Source organism: Cajanus cajan, chromosome 3 (genome assembly GCF_000230855.2).
Source record: "Cajanus cajan strain Asha chromosome 3, NIPB_CcT2T_4, whole genome shotgun sequence".
In the NCBI taxonomy this organism is placed as follows: domain Eukaryota; kingdom Viridiplantae; phylum Streptophyta; class Magnoliopsida; order Fabales; family Fabaceae; genus Cajanus; species Cajanus cajan.
Genome location: NC_138519.1, coordinates 51,616,435 through 51,635,942, shown reverse-complemented (window position 1 = coordinate 51,635,942; position 19,508 = coordinate 51,616,435). Strand labels below are relative to the sequence as shown.

At 39.0% G+C, this 19,508-nt stretch overlaps 2 protein-coding genes and 1 long non-coding RNA gene across 3 annotated transcripts; all 3 read left to right on the top strand.

The window, feature by feature from the left end:
* Positions 1-11,788: 11,788 nt before the first annotated feature.
* Positions 11,789-13,556, top strand: LOC145955778 (uncharacterized). The gene is made up of 2 exons (XM_083070939.1): positions 11,789-13,299; positions 13,426-13,556. The coding sequence occupies exon 1, from the start codon at positions 11,806-11,808 to the stop codon at positions 13,294-13,296; it is 1,491 nt and encodes a 496-aa protein (XP_082927065.1). The 5' UTR covers positions 11,789-11,805; the 3' UTR covers positions 13,297-13,299; positions 13,426-13,556.
* On the top strand, positions 13,295-15,150 carry LOC145956311 (uncharacterized). The gene is made up of 5 exons (XM_083071894.1): positions 13,295-13,687; positions 13,761-13,964; positions 14,047-14,283; positions 14,366-14,988; positions 15,144-15,150. Exons 1-5 carry the CDS (start codon positions 13,430-13,432, stop codon positions 15,148-15,150), a joined length of 1,329 nt encoding a protein of 442 aa, XP_082928020.1. The 5' UTR covers positions 13,295-13,429.
* LOC145956566 (uncharacterized) lies at positions 15,151-16,499 on the top strand. The gene is made up of 3 exons (XR_014432811.1): positions 15,151-15,342; positions 15,416-16,082; positions 16,169-16,499. It is a non-coding gene; the product is annotated as an uncharacterized LOC145956566 (long non-coding RNA).
* Positions 16,500-19,508: the final 3,009 nt, after the last annotated feature.

Genomic DNA, 19,508 nt, shown 5'->3' with positions numbered 1-19,508 from the left:
TAACAGCTCATCAGTCTCCTCCTCGGATTCTCTTTCCTCGGTTTTCTTTTCTTCTTTTTCTTTATTCTTGGGGGCTTTATCATGAAGATCTTCGGGAGTGTAGATCCTGCCACTCCTAGTCATGCCCCCAAGTCCAGCGATGTTAGAGATATCGCTGTCGGTAGAAAAATGGATGTCGTATATCCACGGCACAGCCTTATTCGATTCGTAGGGAAAAGGCCTTGGAGTAGTGATCCTTAACGGCATTGGACCTTCCCCTTTGTTTGTCTTGATTACCAACAACGGAGTTGACGTGTGTTCGCTTGGCGCGGTTGTTGGCTTGCATTTAATAACGAACGGCGTGCAATCCATCTTTTGAACATACGCATCGCTTAATTCTTTCTTTTTATTAATGTTTATTAATGATTTATTGGGAGGGATGTATGAAATGCAAACCTAGATCCCTCCATGATCTTTGATAAGAATGCATGATATGAGATGATGGCGATGAATATGCATGCATTTGTGTTTATTCAACTAAGCATTATCATGTTTTTAGGATGTCCCTAAGATGATGCATGATATTGCTTGGTTTGGATAAATAACCCTTTTTTCCTTTTTTTGGGTATTTTGTTTTTTGTATTTTTTTTGGGTGAAAAGGGAAACTACCTACATGAATGTGATGAAGGTAGATGTTAACACCATGCAATGGAAGATCCTTATTCCTATTTATTTTTATTTTAAAAGAATAGGAATGTTGTATGTTTAAAGAAATGCAATGTATGCTCAAACAATTTCACATAAACAATGCACAAACAATTCACTCATCCACGAACAGTCACGAGCGAATCACGAGGTAGGGGTATCCTGCAGAAAAGTGCATATTCAAGGTGGATCTAACTGTTCTCACCGGTCTGAGGCCCCCAAGGTGCCCCCATTATAGGGACCCAATTCCTCTCGTCGTAAGCCGATGGAAAGCTCCAACGCACTGTCGGACTCGAGTTCATGGTTATCACCTTGAGTGATGCTTTCCGACAACGGTCTACGGGCACCTATAGACCCATTCGACAACCGGCCGTACTAACATCCACTCCCTATGGCTTACCACTCATGCCCCCGGGTATAGAGGGAACTGTTGTGTGCAAAGGTTTGTGTGCAATTTATATTTCAAACAATTGCAGAAAATTAAACAAACAACAGTTATTAAAGCCATATAAATAAACATGTTATCATACAAGCAAGGGGTAATAAAGTAATTTTAACTATTATTTGTTAAAAATAATCTGTCACTCAATGGGACTGACTCTCGAAGCTTCCCCAGTGAAGTCGCCATCTGTCGCCACCGGCCCGAAACGGGCTTTCGGCATTCGCGAAGGATGGTTGGACTCTTTTATTTATTTAAAAATATGGATTGCTAGAATGACTTATTCTCAAACTGAGACCTTGTCAAACGAGCAATTTTATTAAAAGGCTCACCAATCCATGTTAATCCCAAGCGGGACCCTCCATGGATTAGCGGTTTTCATAAAAAGGAAGGGTTCATGGAGTCGCCACCAATGTTTTACTCAAAACATTGGAAAAAGAAGTTTAAGGCAATCGATTCAAAAATCGACTTCGGCCATTACAACCAGAGTCGGGTAAGGGAGTCGGTTACGCGTGGGGAAGGTGTTAGCACCCCACAGCGCCCCTTTCGGGTTCCCTATGACAGATTATTTCTAAAAATAATAGTGCAAAATTACTAAATTACCCCTATTTATTCTAAGCAATTATAAATTAACTATCTACATGATGACAGTTTAATATGCACACAGAAAGCAGTAAAAGAAGGGATTTTTAGAAAAGAAACCTCTTGAAGCGTGCTTTTTATATATCAAGTAAAACTGGGAAGCTTTTTGGCGTTCCCTCGCTCTACAAGCCCGCTCACTCCTTCCTAAAAATAATTTTTGACTATGGAAATCCGGAGGATTTCCCTTCGACTAAGTTCGAATCTCCAAGCTAAATGCTCGGAATTCCAGAACTTCGTCGGATCGACTCCCAGAGAGATTTCTAGGGCAGAACACTGCTCAAAAACCCCAGAATACTCAAGGAGGGAGTCAAAACTGTGTGTGAAAGTGTCAAATGACGTCCCATTGACGTCATATTTATAGGGAAGAGGCTCAATACGGTTTATGAGGGTCAATACGGTCAACATTGAAATTTTGAACTAATACGGCCGTATTGAATTCAATACGGCCGTATTGAAGTTCAAAAAACCTCAATACGGCCGTATTGAAGTTCAGTGCGGCCGTATTGAAGTTCAGTGCAGCCGTATTGAATTCAATGCAGCCGTATTGAAGTCCAGAAACTTCAATACGGCCGTATTGAGTTCAGTGCGGCCGTATTGAAGTTCAAAATGTTCAATACGGCCGTACTGAACCTCTGGGAGGCCGTATTGGGCTTCTTTCCTCCCACTTTTCTTATTTTAGCTATCCTAAGACCTCTAGACCTATAGAGAACCCTCCTTGGGCCTTCTGGAAGTCCTTCTGGCTGATCTTCCTTCAGTCTTCGAGAGTCTTCAAGCTTTATCTCCGACCCGGACAATTTTAGGGGTCTACACTAAGTCAAGCATGTATATATTGTCAATTCTTTTTCCTATGAATCTGATTTCTTTTGACTTTTTATCACAAATCAAGCAACATGTATCATCAAATTCAATTTTAAAGCCTTTATCACTTAGTTGACTTATACTCAGCAAATTATGTTTCAAACCATCAACAAGTAAAACATTTTCAATCAATGTTTGAGAGGAGGGATTACCAACATTGCTATGGCCAAGAATTTTTCCCTTATTATTGTCACCATAGGTAACATACCCTTCAATCTTCAATTTCAGACTTGAGAATTTTGAAGGATCCCCAGTCATATGCCTTGAGCAGCCACTATCAAGATACCAAAGTAGATTTTTGGCCCTCAAGCATTCCTACAACACAAATTCAGAGGAAAAATTTAGGTACCCATGTGAAGGGTCCTTGTTGGTTAGTTCTCAGCCTTTGACTCTTTTCAACCCAAACCATCTCTCCATTTGGAACTCTATATTTTCTAGAATAGCAGTTCCTAATTGTATGGCCTCTTTTACATCAATAAAAACAAGTTGTTTGTCTAGAAAAGTTGCTTTTAAATTTTCTAAAATTTTGGTTTTTCACAAAAGCTACTTTCTTTGACTTAAATGGCATGCTCATGCTTTGGTTAAAACCAAGTCCACTCCTATCAAAAGTGTTTCTTTGTTTTCCCAAAAGAATGTTTAAGTTTGAATTTCCATTTGTGAACTTTGCAAGAGTTGATCTCAAATCATCATTTTCTTTTTCAAAAACTTTGCAATGTTCACAAGCATCTTTTGAGGAAGTGGAGTTTTCACAATGAGCTTCATTAAAGTTAAACATAGTTTGAAGATTTTCATGCTCATGCTTTAAATCCTCAAGCTCTTGTTCAGCTTTAATTAAGGCATTTTCATACCATTTCAGCTTGTTTTTCAGCTTTGAATTTAAGGCTCCTAATTTGACAGCTTCTTCATGGATTTGTATAAAAGTTTCTTGGAGTTGATCATAATCCGGATTTGATTCAAGGTCAGAGTCACTTACAATTGTGTCTTGTTCAGTTCCAGCCATCAAGCACAAGTTGTTCTCCTCACATTCGGATTCATCACTTGATGTGCTTGAGTCATTATCTTCCCAAGCAATGTAGGCTCTCTTCCCTTTTCCATTTTTCTTAAATTTCTTCTCCTCTTGTTGCTTCTTCAAGAGATTTGGACACTCAGCTTTCATGTGTCCCGGTTTTCCACATTCAAAGCAATTGAAGGAGGATGTGCTTGCTTCCTCTTTCTTGTTTGTCTTTTTATTGAATTTGTAGGGGGAATTCTTCTTTCTTCTCATGAACTTTCTGAACTTCTTCACCAGCAGATTGAAGTTCTCAGTTTCGGAATCATCGGAGCTTGTTTCTTCACACACCTTTTTACCTTTGGCAGATTTCAAGGCTTTCAATGACACTCCTTTGCCTTTCTTATCTTGTTGCTCATGTTCATCAAATATGTGCAGCTTTTGCTCATGCTCTATCAGCTTCCCAAAGAGAGTGGCTAATGTCAAGGAGATTAAATCCTTTGATTCTTCAATGGCTGTCACCTTTGCTTGCCAAGATCTGTCCAAGCATTGCAACACTTTTAAATTCAGCTCTTCCTTCTCAAATTTCCTGCCAAGGTCAACAAGGTGATTTATCAAGTGTGTAAATCTCTTTTGAAAGTCAGAAATAGATTCACCATTTTGCATTCTAAACAGCTCATATTCTCTAATGAGAGTATGCTTTCTTGATCTCTTCACATCACTTGTTCCTTCATGAGTGATTTGCAAAGTGTCCCACATTTCTTTAGCAGATATGCATTGTGAGATTCTAAAAAATTCATCAATAGATAATGCAGATGTTATGATGTTTTTGGCTCTCTTATCATGTTGGGCTCTTTTCCTTTCCTCATCACTCCATTCACTCCAATGTTTTTCCTTAAGCTCACCATCATTATCTTTTTTCATAAGGATATAGGGTCTATTTTCTATAGCATCCCATACAGCAATATCAATAGCTTCTATGAAAATTCTCATCCTAATTTTCCAATAGACATAGTTTTCACCATTGAAAACAGGTGGTCTATGAATAGACACACCCTCACCATAGGGTAGGTTGTTGTTGGCCATTTTTGAAATCTTGAATAACTCTCAAAAACCTTGCTCTAGATACCAATTGATAGAAAAGAATGGCACAATCCAAGAGGGGGGGTGAATTGGATTCTATGACCTTTTTAAAATTATCAGAGTATTTAGGATCTTTATTTCACTTAAACTTTTCTAAGACTGAATTTTTCAAATGAAGCTCTCTCAAAGACTTGTTATGAAAGTATGAATGCAATATGCTTTCTTGATTACAAAATTGTGAGGTTCAAATATAATTTTCTAATTCAGATTTAAACCAACAATTTTCACATACACATGTTAATCAAGAATTATCTTCTTTAATGTTCAATCAAGCAATTACTCAAAGTAAAAGATAAGGTAGAAGAAGATTGCACAAGTCTTTTATACTAGTTCAGCCAGTCCACATGTGACCTACATCCAGTCCTTAATCAACACCTGATTAAGATTTGTTCCACTATCTTAAGCAAGAAGGTTTACAAGCACACATACATGCATATACTTCAACACAAAAGATAACCACTTTCTTGACCCCAAGAAAGCACCCCTTGTAGAACCCACTACAAGAAACCTTACCACTTGAGAAACCCTTCTCAAGATTTTTTACAAAGATTCACAAAGAATAAAGGAACGAATTCACCTAGAATTCTTGAACAAATCTTTATCTTCCTCTTTCAAGAATATGATGATGATTATCCTCTCATAAGCTTTTCACAAACGTTTTCACTCTTGGATTTCACAAAGAAAACTCTCCAAGATGTCACAAAGACTCCACAAAACGTTTTTCACAAATTGATTATCAGTTATAACTCTTGTCTGAAGTTTCTCAATGTTTAAACTATTTATAAAAATTTATGACGCAGATAATCGATTATTTTAAAGAATAATCGATTATTTTGTTCTTCAGGTTTTCTGGAAACCAACCAAGAACAATATAATCGATTATTTTGCTGGATAATAGATTATTCTAGAGAGTTACTCCTGGGATAATCGATTACTTTGGCAAATAATCGATTATTACAGCAAGGCATTCTACTCAGCCTATTTGCTGAAATAATCGATTATATTTAACAATAATCGATTATTTTGAGTCAGTACTTAAAACTTCATTTTAAGTCTCAAAATAACTTTTCAATGTTTTAACTCATCATGATATACTCTCTACTTAGTTTAGATATAGATTTGATCATGCACAAAGCATACACAACATAAAAACTCAATCAAAACAATTTATAAACTCTATACTTTATTACATAGCACTATTACATAACATTCTCTTGACTCTTGTTTGACTTTGTCTTTGTGCTTCCAAGTTGTTGTTGTACACTTGTGTTGTGATCATCAAAACTCACTAAGCTCAACAAGAGTAGAATTTTAGGCTTTAGGCTTATTGGGCCTAGTTTTGGGCTTCATGGGCCTTTGGGCTTTTGGTACCCAATATTGGGCTCATTTTCATTCTTGTAATTTTTCCTTTCCATTGTATTTGTTTGGCCATTGTATTTAGGCCATTAGAATAGGAAAATACAAGGAAAACTTAAGTGGACGGATTAGGTTAAATTTGGGTTAATTTGGAAGCCATTTAAGTTGCATTTGAGTCACATGTTCCTCACCACTAGTGGCTGAACATGTGTTTACTCAAATGCAACCATAAATGCTATATAAATTAAATCTAAATGCATGGAACACCTAAACTCACGAACTTGCACATGTGCACCTAAATTTGAAGTCAAATTTCAAATTTGAATTCAAACTTTAAGCGCCAATTTTGTGTAGCCTTGTTTAGGCTCCAATGCTACTCAAATCCGTGGCTACTTAAGTGAATACTTCTCATTGTAAAAACACTTTTGATATATGAAATTTGAGAGCATTCTTCAACCCAAGTTTCCTCAAGAGTCACCGTGAATATTTGCCTTCAAAACCCTAGGAACCTTACCATAGTTCCTACCTTTTGAAGTGAGCAATCCTTTGAGCCTTATGCTAGGATACTTCCATCCTTAGTTTAGGCTTTACCAATCCGAGAATCCTCCATTCAAGTGTTCATTCCATTCAGTTTCAAGCTCCATTGAAGAGGTCCAAGCTTTGGAGAATCCGAGGAGAAGAACACCTACCACTTCTCCTAGTTTTTGTCATCATTTTTGGTATCAAGAGCAAGGTTCTTCTTGGAGATAAGTGTTCTTAAATTTTTTGGTCCGTTTGTTTTGTTGTCTTTGTATTCTTGTGTGTCTTATTTGAGTTTCATTTCGGATCTATAAATTTTTGAAAATATTTTATCCATAGATCCATTGGTTGATTGTATTTTGAATATCTTTCCACAATCAATTTGTTTAGGACCTATTTGCTTGTGCGTTTTTGTATTTGCTTGAGTCTTCTCCATTCCTTAACATGTGTCCGTGATTGGACTTCATTCACATTGCATTAGTTTTATTTTGAATCAATTGTTTTGTCTTAGAAGTCATTTGTAGTCCTTTTACATGTTGAAACTTCCTAAACTAGCTTGTTTGACCTAATTTTTTTTTTTGTTGTGATTGTTTGAGTCCGAAATTGTTTGTGTATTTTGCTTATTGAATCTGAACCTTACCTATATGTGCTTTTTTTTTTTACATATTTGAGTTCATAATTTTCTATTAGTTCTAGCAAATTTCCTAGAGTTAGGTTTCTATTATGTCTTGTTAAAAGTTTTGTCAAAAAAATTCATAAACACTAATTCCTATTAGGCTTCCTTGAGTCTTATTGTGTGGCTGAAATTTTTTTAACAAATCTTATACACTAAAAACAGAGGCAAAACAGAGGTGTATGTGTTCTAAATGCATGAGAAAAACAAAAGAATGAGTGCTTAAAAATTTGACCTAAAAACACTATAAAATTGTGAAGCACTAGTTACAAAATGCAAGTGAACACCTCTTGTTTTGTGTCAAAATTTTTGTTGCAGTTTTTCTATCCTAAGGCCAAGACCTATAAGTGTTAAAAAGGCATTTAAACTCCTGATTAATCAAAGAAAAAGAAGTGAAAAATATTTTTCAAAAGGAAAAGAAAGAAAATAGCAAAAGAAAAAGCCAAAAGGAGTGAAAAATCTTGTATACCTAGCTCTTGGTTTTGGTGTGTTCTTGTCAATAATTTTTTTAGTCCAGCCACATATTTTGTGTCTTAATTTTGTTTCTAATCTTATATTTTTTTTTGTAATCCACTCTAGTGCCTTTGATAGGTTATCTTTTGTGTGCTAGCTTCTTTTTCATTTTTGGATATCTTTGAGTCTTGTCTTAAACACTTTACTCTTTGTAGACCCCTAAAATTGTCCGGGTCGGAAATAAAGCTTGAAGACTCTTGAGGACTGAAGGAAAGTCAACCAGAAGGACTCATGGAAGGCCCTAGGAGGATTCTCTGTAGGTCTAGAGGTCTTGTAATAGCTCAAAATAAGGAAGTGGAGGGAATGAAGCCCAATACGGCCTCCCAAAAGTTCAGCACGGCTGTATTGAACATTTTGAACTACAATACGGCCGCACTGAACTCAATACGGCCGTATTGAAGTTTCTGAACTTCACTACGGCCGCACTGAACTCAATACGGCCGTATTGAGGTTTCTTGAACTTCAATACGGCCGTACTGAATTCAATACGACCGTATTGTAGTTCCAAACTTCAATACGGGCCGTATTGACTCCAGGGCCCGTATTGCGCCTGTTCCCTATAAATAAGACGTCATTTCGACGTCATTCTACACTTTTACACTGAGTTTTAACCCTCTTCTTGAGTATTCTGGGTTTTTTTGAGCAGTGCTCTGCCTAGAAATCACTCAGAGAGTTGATCCGACAAAGTTCTCGAGTTCTGAGCTTTTTGCTTGAGTCTCGAACTGAGTCGAAGGGAAATCCTCCGGATTTCCATAGTTAAAATTTTCTAGGAGGGAGCGAGCGGGCTTGTAGAGCGAGGGAACGCCAAAAAGCTTCCCAGTTTTACTTGAATATAAAAGCACGCTTCAAAGGTTTCTTCTTAAGACCTTCCTTTTACTGCTTTCTGTGTGTATATTTAACTGTCATCATGTAGATAGTTAAGTTATAATTGTTTAGAATAAATAGGGGTAATTTAGTAATTTCGCACTATTATTTTTAGAAATAATCTGTCATAGGGAACCCGAAAGGGGCGCTGTGGGGTGCTAACACCTTCCCCACGCGTAACCGACTCCCTTACCCGACTCTGGTTGTCATGGCCGAAGTCGATTTTTGAATCGATTGCCTTAAACTTCTTTTTCCAATGTTTTGAGTAAAACATTGGTGGCGACTCCATGAACCCTTCCTTTTTATGAAAACCGCTAATCCATGGAGGGTCCCGCTTGGGATTAACATGGATTGGTGAGCCTTTTAATAAAATTGCTCGTTTGACAAGGTCTCAGTTTGAGAATAAGTCATTCTAGCAATCCATATTTTTAAACAAATAAAAGAGTCCAACCATCCTTCGCGAATGCCGAAAGCCCGTTTCGGGCCGGTGGCGACAGATGGCGACTCCACTGGGGAAGCCTCGAGAGTCAGTCCCATTTAGTGATGGATTATTTTTAAAAATAATAGTTTAAAATTACTTCATTACCCCTTACTTGTATGATAACATGTTTTATCTATTTGGCTTTAATAACTGTTGTATGTTTAAATTTCCGCAATTGTTTGAAATATAAACTGCACACAAACCTTTGCACACAACAGTTCCCTCTATACCCGGGGGCATGAGTGGAAAGCCATAGGGAGTGGATGTTAGTACGGCCGGTTGTCGAATGGGTCTATAGGTGCCCGTAGACCGTTGTCGGAAAACATCACTCAAGGTGATAACCATGAACTCAAATCCGACAGTGCGTTGGAACTTTCCATCGACTTACGACGAGAGGAATTGGGTCCCTATAATGGGGGCACCTTGGGGGCCTCAGACCGGTGAGAACAGTTAGAACCACCTTGAATATGCACTTTTCTGCAGGATACCCCTACCTCGTGATTCGCTCGTGACTGTTCGTGGATGAGTGAATTGTTTGTGCATTGATTATGTGAAATTGTTTGAGCATACATTGCATTTCTTTAAACATACAACATTCCTTTTTAAAATAAGAATAAATAGGAATAAGAATCTTCCATTGCATGGTGTTAACATCTACCTTCATCACATTCATATAGGTAGTTTCCCTTTTCACCCAAAAAAATACAAAAAACAAAATACCCAAAAAAAAAAGAAAAAAGGGTTATTTATCCAAACCAAGCAATATCATGCATCATTTTAGGAATATCCCGAAAACATGATAATGCTTAGTTAAATAAACACTATGCATGCATATTCAACATCACCATTTCATATCATGCATTTTATTGTAGATTATGGAGGGATCTAGGGGAATACAAGGGCAATTGAAGAAAGTGGACTTCTTATTGTACCGTGCCGAGAGGTTGGATCACCTTTGTTCCTTGATGCCGCGAGAGGCTCGTTTAAACACTAGTGCAAAAAAGGGTATTTACGTCACCCAATTTACGTCGCAAACCACAAACACCGACGTTGTAAAAACGCGGTGGCAGTTTCGTAAATAAGTGGAGACTAATTTACGTCGGACCTCTCTTAGACCGACGTAAATTAGGTAATTTACGTCGGGAACCTCCAATCCGACGTTAATTTACGTCGGGTACCACTATTCCGACGTAAATTTACGTCGGTTCCCTGTAGTCCGACGTAAATTTACGTCGGTCCCACCCAAATCCGACGTAAATTTACGTCGGAGTTCAACAAGGGCGACGTAAATTTACGTCGGCGACGCCTTATCCGACGTAATAGTTCTCCTATATTGCCCCCAAAGTCCCATTTTCATTCCCGCGCTCACAGTTTATACGAAATCCTCTGAATTACTTGAGTCTCCCTCTGCGTTTATGGCTACATTCAACGTATCCAAGTTTGTAAGTGTCAGCACGTTGGTCGTTTGAGGTTAGTTTGTTGTCCCCGTAATTTATTTGTTTTTTTTTTGCTATTTGTTCCTCTGGAACGGGCCGTTCTGCAAGGAGAACGGGCCGTTCTCCTTGCAGAACGGGCCGTTCTCCTTGCAGAACGGGCCGTTCTCCTTGCAGAACGGGCCGTTCTCCTTGCAGAACGGGCCGTTCTGCAAGCAGTACGGGTCGTACCGCATGGAGAACGGCCCGTTCTGCTGGAATTTTTTTTGTTGTAATTTGTTGATCTGGAACGTCCCGTTCTAGTTTCAGTACGGCCGTTCCAGATGCATTAAAGAAGAGACTTTTTTAGGCATTGACCTTTAGTTTACCATCGATTTTTTAGGGTTGTAGTTTAGGTTAAAAAAATTATGAATAACTGAGTCAATAGTTAATTTGTGTTAATATATAGATAATGAATCGAAGTTGGATGAATGCAAGTCGCATTAGTCAAGAGTACAGAAATGGAGTTGAAGAGTTCTTACAATTTGCAAGAGAAAATGGGAAACCCATCAAAGGGGCATATTATTGTCCATGTGTTCGATGTTTGAATCAGATACGTCAAGAAGTTGGAGAAATACGTGATCACCTGTTTATATATGGTATTGTGAAGAGTTATACAGTATGGACATGGCACGGAGAAATATTAGACATTCCAACAATGTCAACAACTGAAAATTTTGAAGGGATGAACGATAACTTAGAAGAGATGATACGTGATGTTGGTGAAGAAAATTTTGAAAGAGCACATGTGTATGATACCTTAAAGTCTGATTTTGAGCAACCATTATACCCAGGATGCAGTATGTTTACAAGATTATCAGCAACTTTAAAATTGTTTAGTTTAAAAGCAAGAAATGGTTGGACTGATAAAAGTTTCACAGAATTGTTGGAGTTATTGAAGGAGATGCTTCCAGAAGATAACACGTTACCTAATCGCAACTATGAGGCAAAAAAGATACTATGTCCAATGGGTTTGGAGTATAAGAAGATACACGCGTGCCCTAATGATTGCATATTATATACAAATGATTTTGCTACACTGAAAGTGTGTCCCACATGTGGATTGTCGCGGTTCAAAAAGAAAACTGATGGAAGTAATGGTGAGGAAGAAATAGAGGGTCCCCCTGCTAAGGTCTTATGGTATTTGCCAATAATACCTAGGTATTGGTGGACATGGGTATACGTTATGAGTTGCATCCTCAGTCTATTGGAAGACGCACTTACTTGCCTCCAGCTTGTCATACTCTATCAAAGAAAGAAAAAAAAAGCTTTTGTGAGTGCTTAAGCAGTGTGAAAGTTCCACAAGGGTACTCCTCAAATGTTAAGAGTCTGGTGTCTATGCAAGATTTGAAGTTAATTGGTTTAAAGTCTCACGATTGTCATGTGTTAATGCAACAACTTTTGCCTGTGGCTATTCGTAACATTTTACCATCTTCTGTTAGAGTTGCTATTACTCGATTGTGTTTATTCTTCAATGCCATTTGCAACAAAGTAATTGACCCTATAAAGTTAGATGAGTTAGAAAATGAAGCAATCACAATCTTGTGTCAATTGGAAATGTATTTTCCACCTTCATTTTTTGATATCATGGTGCATTTGATAGTTCATTTGGTTAGGGAGATTCGATTGTGTGGCCCAGTTTATCTTAGATGGATGTACCCTGTTGAGAGATATATGAAGATCTTAAAAGGATATGTCAAGAATCAATACCGCCCAGAAGCCTCTATTGTGGAGAGGTACATTGCAGAAGAAGCCATTGAGTTTTGTTCTGGGTACATGTCGAAATCAGAACCGATAGGAATTCCCAAGACTCGACATGATGGGAAACAATTTGGTAAGGGTAGTCGAAGTTTAAAGATTAGAACTGTGAGTCGAACAGAAGTTGACCAAGCACATTTGTACATATTGAACAACACTGATGAAGTAATTCCTTACATATCAGAACACATAGATGAAATCAAGATAGCACACCCTCGGATGACTGAGAAATGGGTATTGAATGAACATAACAAGAGTTTTTTAGCTTGGTTTAAGAAAAAGGTTTATGGTGAGGTTAATGCTTCTGATACACTTTTGAGACTCGCGCGTGGGCCTAACAATGATGTCATTACATTTGGTGGGTATGACATTAACAAATATTGTTTCTATACAAAAACAGAAGATGACAAAAGTAGAGTACAAAATAGTGGGGTTACAATTCAGGCTGAGGCTGTGCACTTTGCTAGTTCAAAAGATAAAAATCCCATTACAGCATCCATGAGTTATTTCGGAGTCATAGAAGACATATGGGAAATTGATTATGTTACGTTTAGAGTGCCTGTGTTCAAGTGTAAATGGGTTGATGGCAATACAGGTGTGCGGACAGATGATTTAGGGTTTACTTTGGTTGATTTGAATAAGGTCGGCTATAAGGATGAACCTTTTATTATGGCATATCAAGCAAGACAAATTTTTTATGTAAATGATCCATGTAATGAGAAATGGTCAGTGGTCCTCGAAGGAAGAACCATGCATGGAACTCACGAAGATGAGTCTCTAGATGTGCATGAGACACCGTCTTTTTCAAGCAGATCATTTGGTCCTATTGCGGACAATGAAGTGGACGAAATACATGCTATTCGAAGTGATCATGCTGAAGGAATATGGGAAAACATTCCAACCTAATAGGTTTCTGTTTATGTATTATTTGTTTTTTTATTAGTTATTTTGTTGCTATATTGTTATTATCTTTTTTACTTTATTTGTCTATTCAATTAATTCATTGTTTTAATAATGACAGTTTAATTTTTTCAGGATTATGGAGGATTCTGGGTCTGGCAGTGGAAGGAGGGAAGGTAGATCTGTCACTCGATTGTCTGGGTTGACAGCTGGGCGCATTGCCAAGGAGAGGACATCGGTTGAGGTGGATCCTCGTTCTGGCAAGGCATCAGGCCCAAATGCTGCCAAGTTTAAGAGCTATTTGGGAGTCCTAGCTCGACGACATGTTTCTATTATCATTCCATCATGGGATGACGTTCAGGAGGTTGACAAGAACCTCATGTGGCAGGATATTCAGGTATATACTTTCACATCCTTTCAATATTATATAACTTAAATACATTATTTATTATTTGTTGTTATTTTCATAGCAAAATTTTGACATTCCCAACACTGAGGGCATGAGGAGGAAGATGTTATCTGCCCTTGCCAGCAGGTGGAGAGACTTCAAGACTTTCTTGACACGGGAGTATGTATTTGGAGAGCGCCAAAATGAGACTCCCTGTCTAAAGTACCAGATCACTGATGAGGAGTGGATGCAATTTTGTGCCACTCGATTGGACCCTTCGTGGCAGGTTAGTTATCGATAACTTTTACATTGACACAAATACTTAAGGTATATTTTAATTTATCTCATTTTTTTTTGTATTATTGCAGGCTAAAAGAATAGCTGCCCAAGAACGACAAGCCAAGAATGATGCACCCCATCTATTGTCAAGAGGGGGATATGAAAGAAAAAAAAAGCAAATGAAGAAGGCTAGGGCACAGGCAGCAGGGGTTGAGGATGCTGACCGTGTGGAGTCACCTCCCCGCCATGAGATGTGGATAGCAGCCCGGACAAAACCAGATGGGCAAATGACTTCTGAGTCTGCAAGGGTCGTTGCTAATAAAATAGTAAGTAAAAATATACAAATTAAGACTCTTCATTTCAACTCATTTAATTCATAAGATTTTTTAATCTTCCTTATTGTTGCAGGAGGATTTAGTTGAGCAGAGCACCCAAGGCTCATTTGTTTCCGATGGTCGGAATGATATCCTCACAACGGCCATAGGAAAGCCAGAGCACGGAGGTCGTGTGCGTGGTGTTGGTGGTTCTTGGAGCCACCGAGATTTCTTTGGTGGCCGATCATCGAGGCGCACTGTCGACTCTTGCAGTCAAGAGGTTATACAGAAATTGGAGCAGAGATTGGAGATGCAGTTTGAAGAGAAACTAAAGAATATTGAAAAACAGTTTGAAGAGAAGTTTGAACTTTTGGCTCGTTCTCAGCAACAGACTGCAGTTGCTCATGATGGTGTTCGAGTCAGCACTAAAGGGAGTTGTGCTGCTCCAAATTTCTCAGGGGAACATGCTCACACTGATGTACCAAACCAGTGCGAGTTATATGTTGAGGATGACCCCCCACGGTTAGTGGCTATTGGCCGAGTATTTGAGGGTGGCTCAACCATCCATGGTGTCCCTCTACAGCCAGACTGGACACGGGTTGTGGTTGACCAAGTTCAAGATGCTGCTGCTCCAGTGCCTTTGCCCAATACAGAGGTTCAACTAGTGGGGCAGGCAACCGACACATTCTTAGCTTGGCCAAAATGTTTGGTCATGCCGTTTTCAGCACGGGCAAAGGTAATTATATTATTGCTCTTTTAGATTCTTATAATTCTATTATTGTTTAACTAATTTTCATTATTTCTTTAGGATTTTATCGATCGTGGTAAGGAGGTCATGAGAGAACCTCATGTTCATGATGCTAATATCACAGAAGCTGAGGATGATCCCATATCTAAGCTTCTAATCAAATTACCACGATTAAAGAAGCAACCAATTCAATTGCAGTGGGACATTAGAGTTTTTGGAGTTGATAGCTCTGATGTTCCACTATACATATCTCTGCCTGATGCATTAGAGATTGTTGGGGGAACCTCCATGTTAAATATATCTATCATACAGTTGTGGGCCATGTAAGTCATATTTTCTTTTATGAGTCTAAATTTACAATAATTACATTTAACTTATAATAATTATTTGTGTTAGGTACATGGACAAATTGAGTGTGGAGCAAGCACAAGCAGAAGTATATGGATTTATTGAGCCTCAATCCATCCAAAAATCAGGAAACACTCAGGTCCAGATCCAACAATATATGCAAACATGGATGAGTGACTCAAGAAGACATATATACATGGCTCCATACATTGACGGGTTAGTTTTTTAATTGATTTTTTAATCATGGTAATTTTTTAACTGATTTGTTTGTCATACAATGTAGGTCTCATTGGTAGTTAATGGTAATCATTCCTAAGGAATATACCGTGGTGTGGTTTTGTTCACTTCATCGAAAACCAAGCCAGGAAATTAAAAGCCAATTACATGGGTAACTAAATTTTTCATTATGTTTTAACACTGTAATTATATATATTGGCTAACATTTATTTTTATTTCAATTAATTAGAAACGTGTCTGGAGCTAATATATTAAGTGGAAGAGCCAGATCATCAAAGTCATTGCATTTCATATACCCTAAGGTTAGCAAATTAATTCATACAGTCAATAATATTTAAATTTATTGACTTTGGAATTAATAGTTATTTGTTTCTCATTTTAGTGTAATAAGCAACAAGACTCGTTTGAATGTGGCTATTACATCATGTATTGGATGAAACCCATAGTTTCTGCGGGTATTATTGATTCTTGGGCGCAGGTAATTCATATCAAAATTTATTTAACTATATTTACCTTTAGAATAATTAACATTGCATATTAATGACACTTAAATTACCCTTTCAGGTCTTTCAAGATCCATCTCCATTGCCCGAAGATGAGATGCTCAAGATAAGAGAACAATGGGCAACTTTTTTTCTAAGTTTAGTTAGTTAGATATTATGTTTATAGTTTGATAGTTAGTTATTTAGATAGCATTGACAAACATGTTTTATAGCTTTTTTAGGATAATAGGATTTACATTGTCATAATTTATGTTTTTTAAGATTTATATATTATTTTCTTTTTGTCATTCAATTTTGAAATACAATTTGAATTTCTATTCTGGACTGCCTGGTTTAGATTTGGTATTCTGGATTATATTTATATGCAGGTGTTGGGTATATCAATTTACAAACGTTTTTTAAAAAAAAAACTGCCACAATTTACGTCGGACATGTCGTTGTCCGACGTAAATTTACGTCGGGCCTTGCAATGACCGACGTAAATTTACGTCGGACAAGGCCACGTCCGACGTAAATTTGTGGCACGATTTTGACCCTTTTTACGTCGGTCTGAAAAATTTCCCGACGTAAATTTACGTCGTCTTCCAGTGGCGACGTAAATTTACGACTCCCGTATTAACGTCGGACCCTTTTCCGACGTAAAAGGGTCAAAATACACGACGTAAAACACCCTTTGTGTACTTTTGGAGTTCGAAAAATCTTATGGACGAGTCCTCGACTTGATGAAGATTTGTGTGGATCCAGCTTTTCTGAGAGCATTGGTCCATTTTTGGAGTCTCGATCTGCATTGTTTCGAGTTCCCTCAGTTTGACTTAGTTCCTACTCTCGAGGAGTACGAGCTCATGCTTCGATGGCCCAAATCAGCCGGGGTCTATATCTTCCATGAAAATCATGTGGCCGTAGAGAGGGTCGCAACTCAAGTCAAACTGCCATCACGATCATCCGCTTTAGTGGGGAACGGCAGTATCAAGGGTTGGAAGCTCGCAATGATTGAAGACCACCTCTCTTCCTTGGCTGGTGAGGGAGATTGGTTAGCTTTCAACAAGACTTTAGCGTTAGCCGTGTTTGGGACGATCTTATTCCCCTTTCACGCTAACACAGTGGACCATGCTGCTATGGACGCTTTCTTCGCTTGGGACGTACACATGAAGAGTCCCGTGCCTGCCATTCTTGCCGACACCTTGCTTTCTGTTAACCTATCTCAGCAGAAGCAAGGGAAGACTATTCGATGTTGTACCTCCTTGTTGTATGTATGGGGCATCACACACTTCTATGCCTCTAGTCACATGGGGACCTTGCCCGATCCGCTGAGGAGTTTTTCGAAGATCCCCGTATGCCGCCGATATGCTTCCGAGTGGAAGGAAGAGATGGAACAGTGGAGTATTGAACACTTCACATGGGTTTGTCCTTGGTTCCGTCCGAGCAATATATTGATGAGATGCGGTAGCTATCCAAGCATACCATTGATGGGCCTTAGAGGTTGCATAGCCTACTCACCTAGATTGGCTATGAGGCAACTTATGAGGACTCAGATTGTTCCTGTTCAAGAGGAGCTTGGAGGGTTGTGTTTCTCCTTTGATTCCGAGCATCTGAGGGATATGCACGCTGTCATTAGAGCGTGGGAGAAACCAATCTATGAGGGAGATCGAGAGCTTGGAAAGCCTCGGGTATCCGCCTCCACCGACTACGAGATATGGAGGAGCGAGAGAGGGGTGTCCCAACCATCCACCTCTTGCGCAACCGCAACTACAAGGAGGATAATGCAAGAACAAGTCGACGCCTTGACCAAGAAGCTGGAAATTATGGGAGCTCAAATGAGAGTTCTTGAAGAAAAAAATGAAGAATCCAGTTTCGTCATCGATGGTCTACAAAGGCAATGCAAGAAGAAAGACCACGAGATAGAGCGGCTCAAGGATGAGTGTGCTAACCTCAATGAGGAGGCTACTCGGGCATCCAAAATGCCAAAGGTTGAACCGAGTAGTCAACTCCAAGAAGTCAATGCAAAGATAGCACACCTTGAAGCCGAACATGCAAGGCAAGCACAGTTGATCAAGGACATGCAAGACAATCTGCTCTTGACTCGATCCGATGCACAGCAATGGCGGAAAGTTGCTCAACAACAAACCGCAAGCCTTTCCGACTTCCGCAAGAGGGAAAGGGAAGGACTAGCACAAATGGCTAGACTCCGAGAGGAGAAGGATCGAGCCGAAGACGAGCTTAACGAACTGCAGGCCATGATCAACTATCACATGTCGCCACCGGCCCGAACGGGCCTCGGCGGTCGCGAAGACGGTCGAGCTCGCTTTTTATTTTAGTTTTGAAAATGTATTGGATTATTAGAACGACTTGTTCTCAAACTGAGACCTTGTCGATCTTATCCAATTTATTTATTAAATGTCTCACCAATCCATATTAATCCCAAGCGGGACCCTCCATGGATTAGTGGTTTTCGCAAAAGGAGGGTTCGTGGAGTCGCCACCAATGTTTTACTCAAAACATTGGAAAAAGGGATAAGGCAATTGATTTTATAAATCAACTTTGGCCATTACAACCAGAGTTGGGTAAGGGAGTCGGTTACGCGTGGGGAAGGTGTTAGCACCCCACAGCGCCCCTTTCGGGTTCCCTATGACAGATTATTTCTAAAATAATAGCGTAAAATTACTAAATTACCCCTATTTATTATAAGCGATTATAAATTAACTATCTACATGATGACAGTTTAAATATGCACACAGAAAGCAGTAAAAGGAAGGATTTAAGAAGAAACCTCTTGAAGCGTGCTTTTATATATTGAGTAAAACTGGGAAGCTTTTTGGCGTTCCCTCGCTCTACAAACTCGCTCGCTCCTTCCTAAAAACTTTTGACTATGGAAATCCGGAGGATTTCCCTTCGACTAGGTTCGAATCTCCAAGCTAAGTGCTCGGAATTCCAAAACTTCGTCGGATCGACTCCCAGAGAGGTTCCTAAGGCAGAGCACTGCTCAAAAACCCCAGAACACTCAATAAGAGAGTCAAGAAATGGTTGAAAAGTGTGTATTGACGTCAAATGACGCCATATTTATAGGAAATAGGAGCAATACGGGCGCTGGGGTCAATACGGCCCGTATTGAGAATTTGTTCTTCAATACGGCCGTATTGAACTCAATACGGCCGTATTGAAGTTCACAAATCTTCAATACGGCCGTATTGAGTCCAGTACGGCCGTATTGAAGTTCAAAACTTCAATACAGGCCGTACTGGTCCCCAAGCAGCCCGTATTGGTCCCAATTCCTCCTATTTTCTATTTTTAGCTATCCTAAGACCTCTTAGACCTATAGAGAACCCTCCTTGGGCCTTCTGGAAGTCCTTCTGGCTGATCCTTCTTCAGTCTTCGAGAGTCTTCAAGCTTTATTTCCGACCCGG

What these genes read in the sequence shown, in the direction of transcription:
- LOC145956311 (XM_083071894.1), top strand. Translation starts at nt 13,430, where the DNA reads ATGGAGGATTCTGGGTCTGGCAGTGGAAGGAGGGAAGGTAGATCTGTC. An exon ending in TCATGTGGCAGGATATTCAG is followed by an intron (nt 13,688 to 13,760) that starts GTATATACTTTC and finishes TTATTTTCATAG; the next exon opens with CAAAATTTTGACATTCCCAA. An exon ending in GGGTCGTTGCTAATAAAATA is followed by an intron (nt 14,284 to 14,365) that starts GTAAGTAAAAAT and finishes TTATTGTTGCAG; the next exon opens with GAGGATTTAGTTGAGCAGAG.
- LOC145955778 (XM_083070939.1), top strand. Translation starts at nt 11,806, where the DNA reads ATGGGTATACGTTATGAGTTGCATCCTCAGTCTATTGGAAGACGCACT.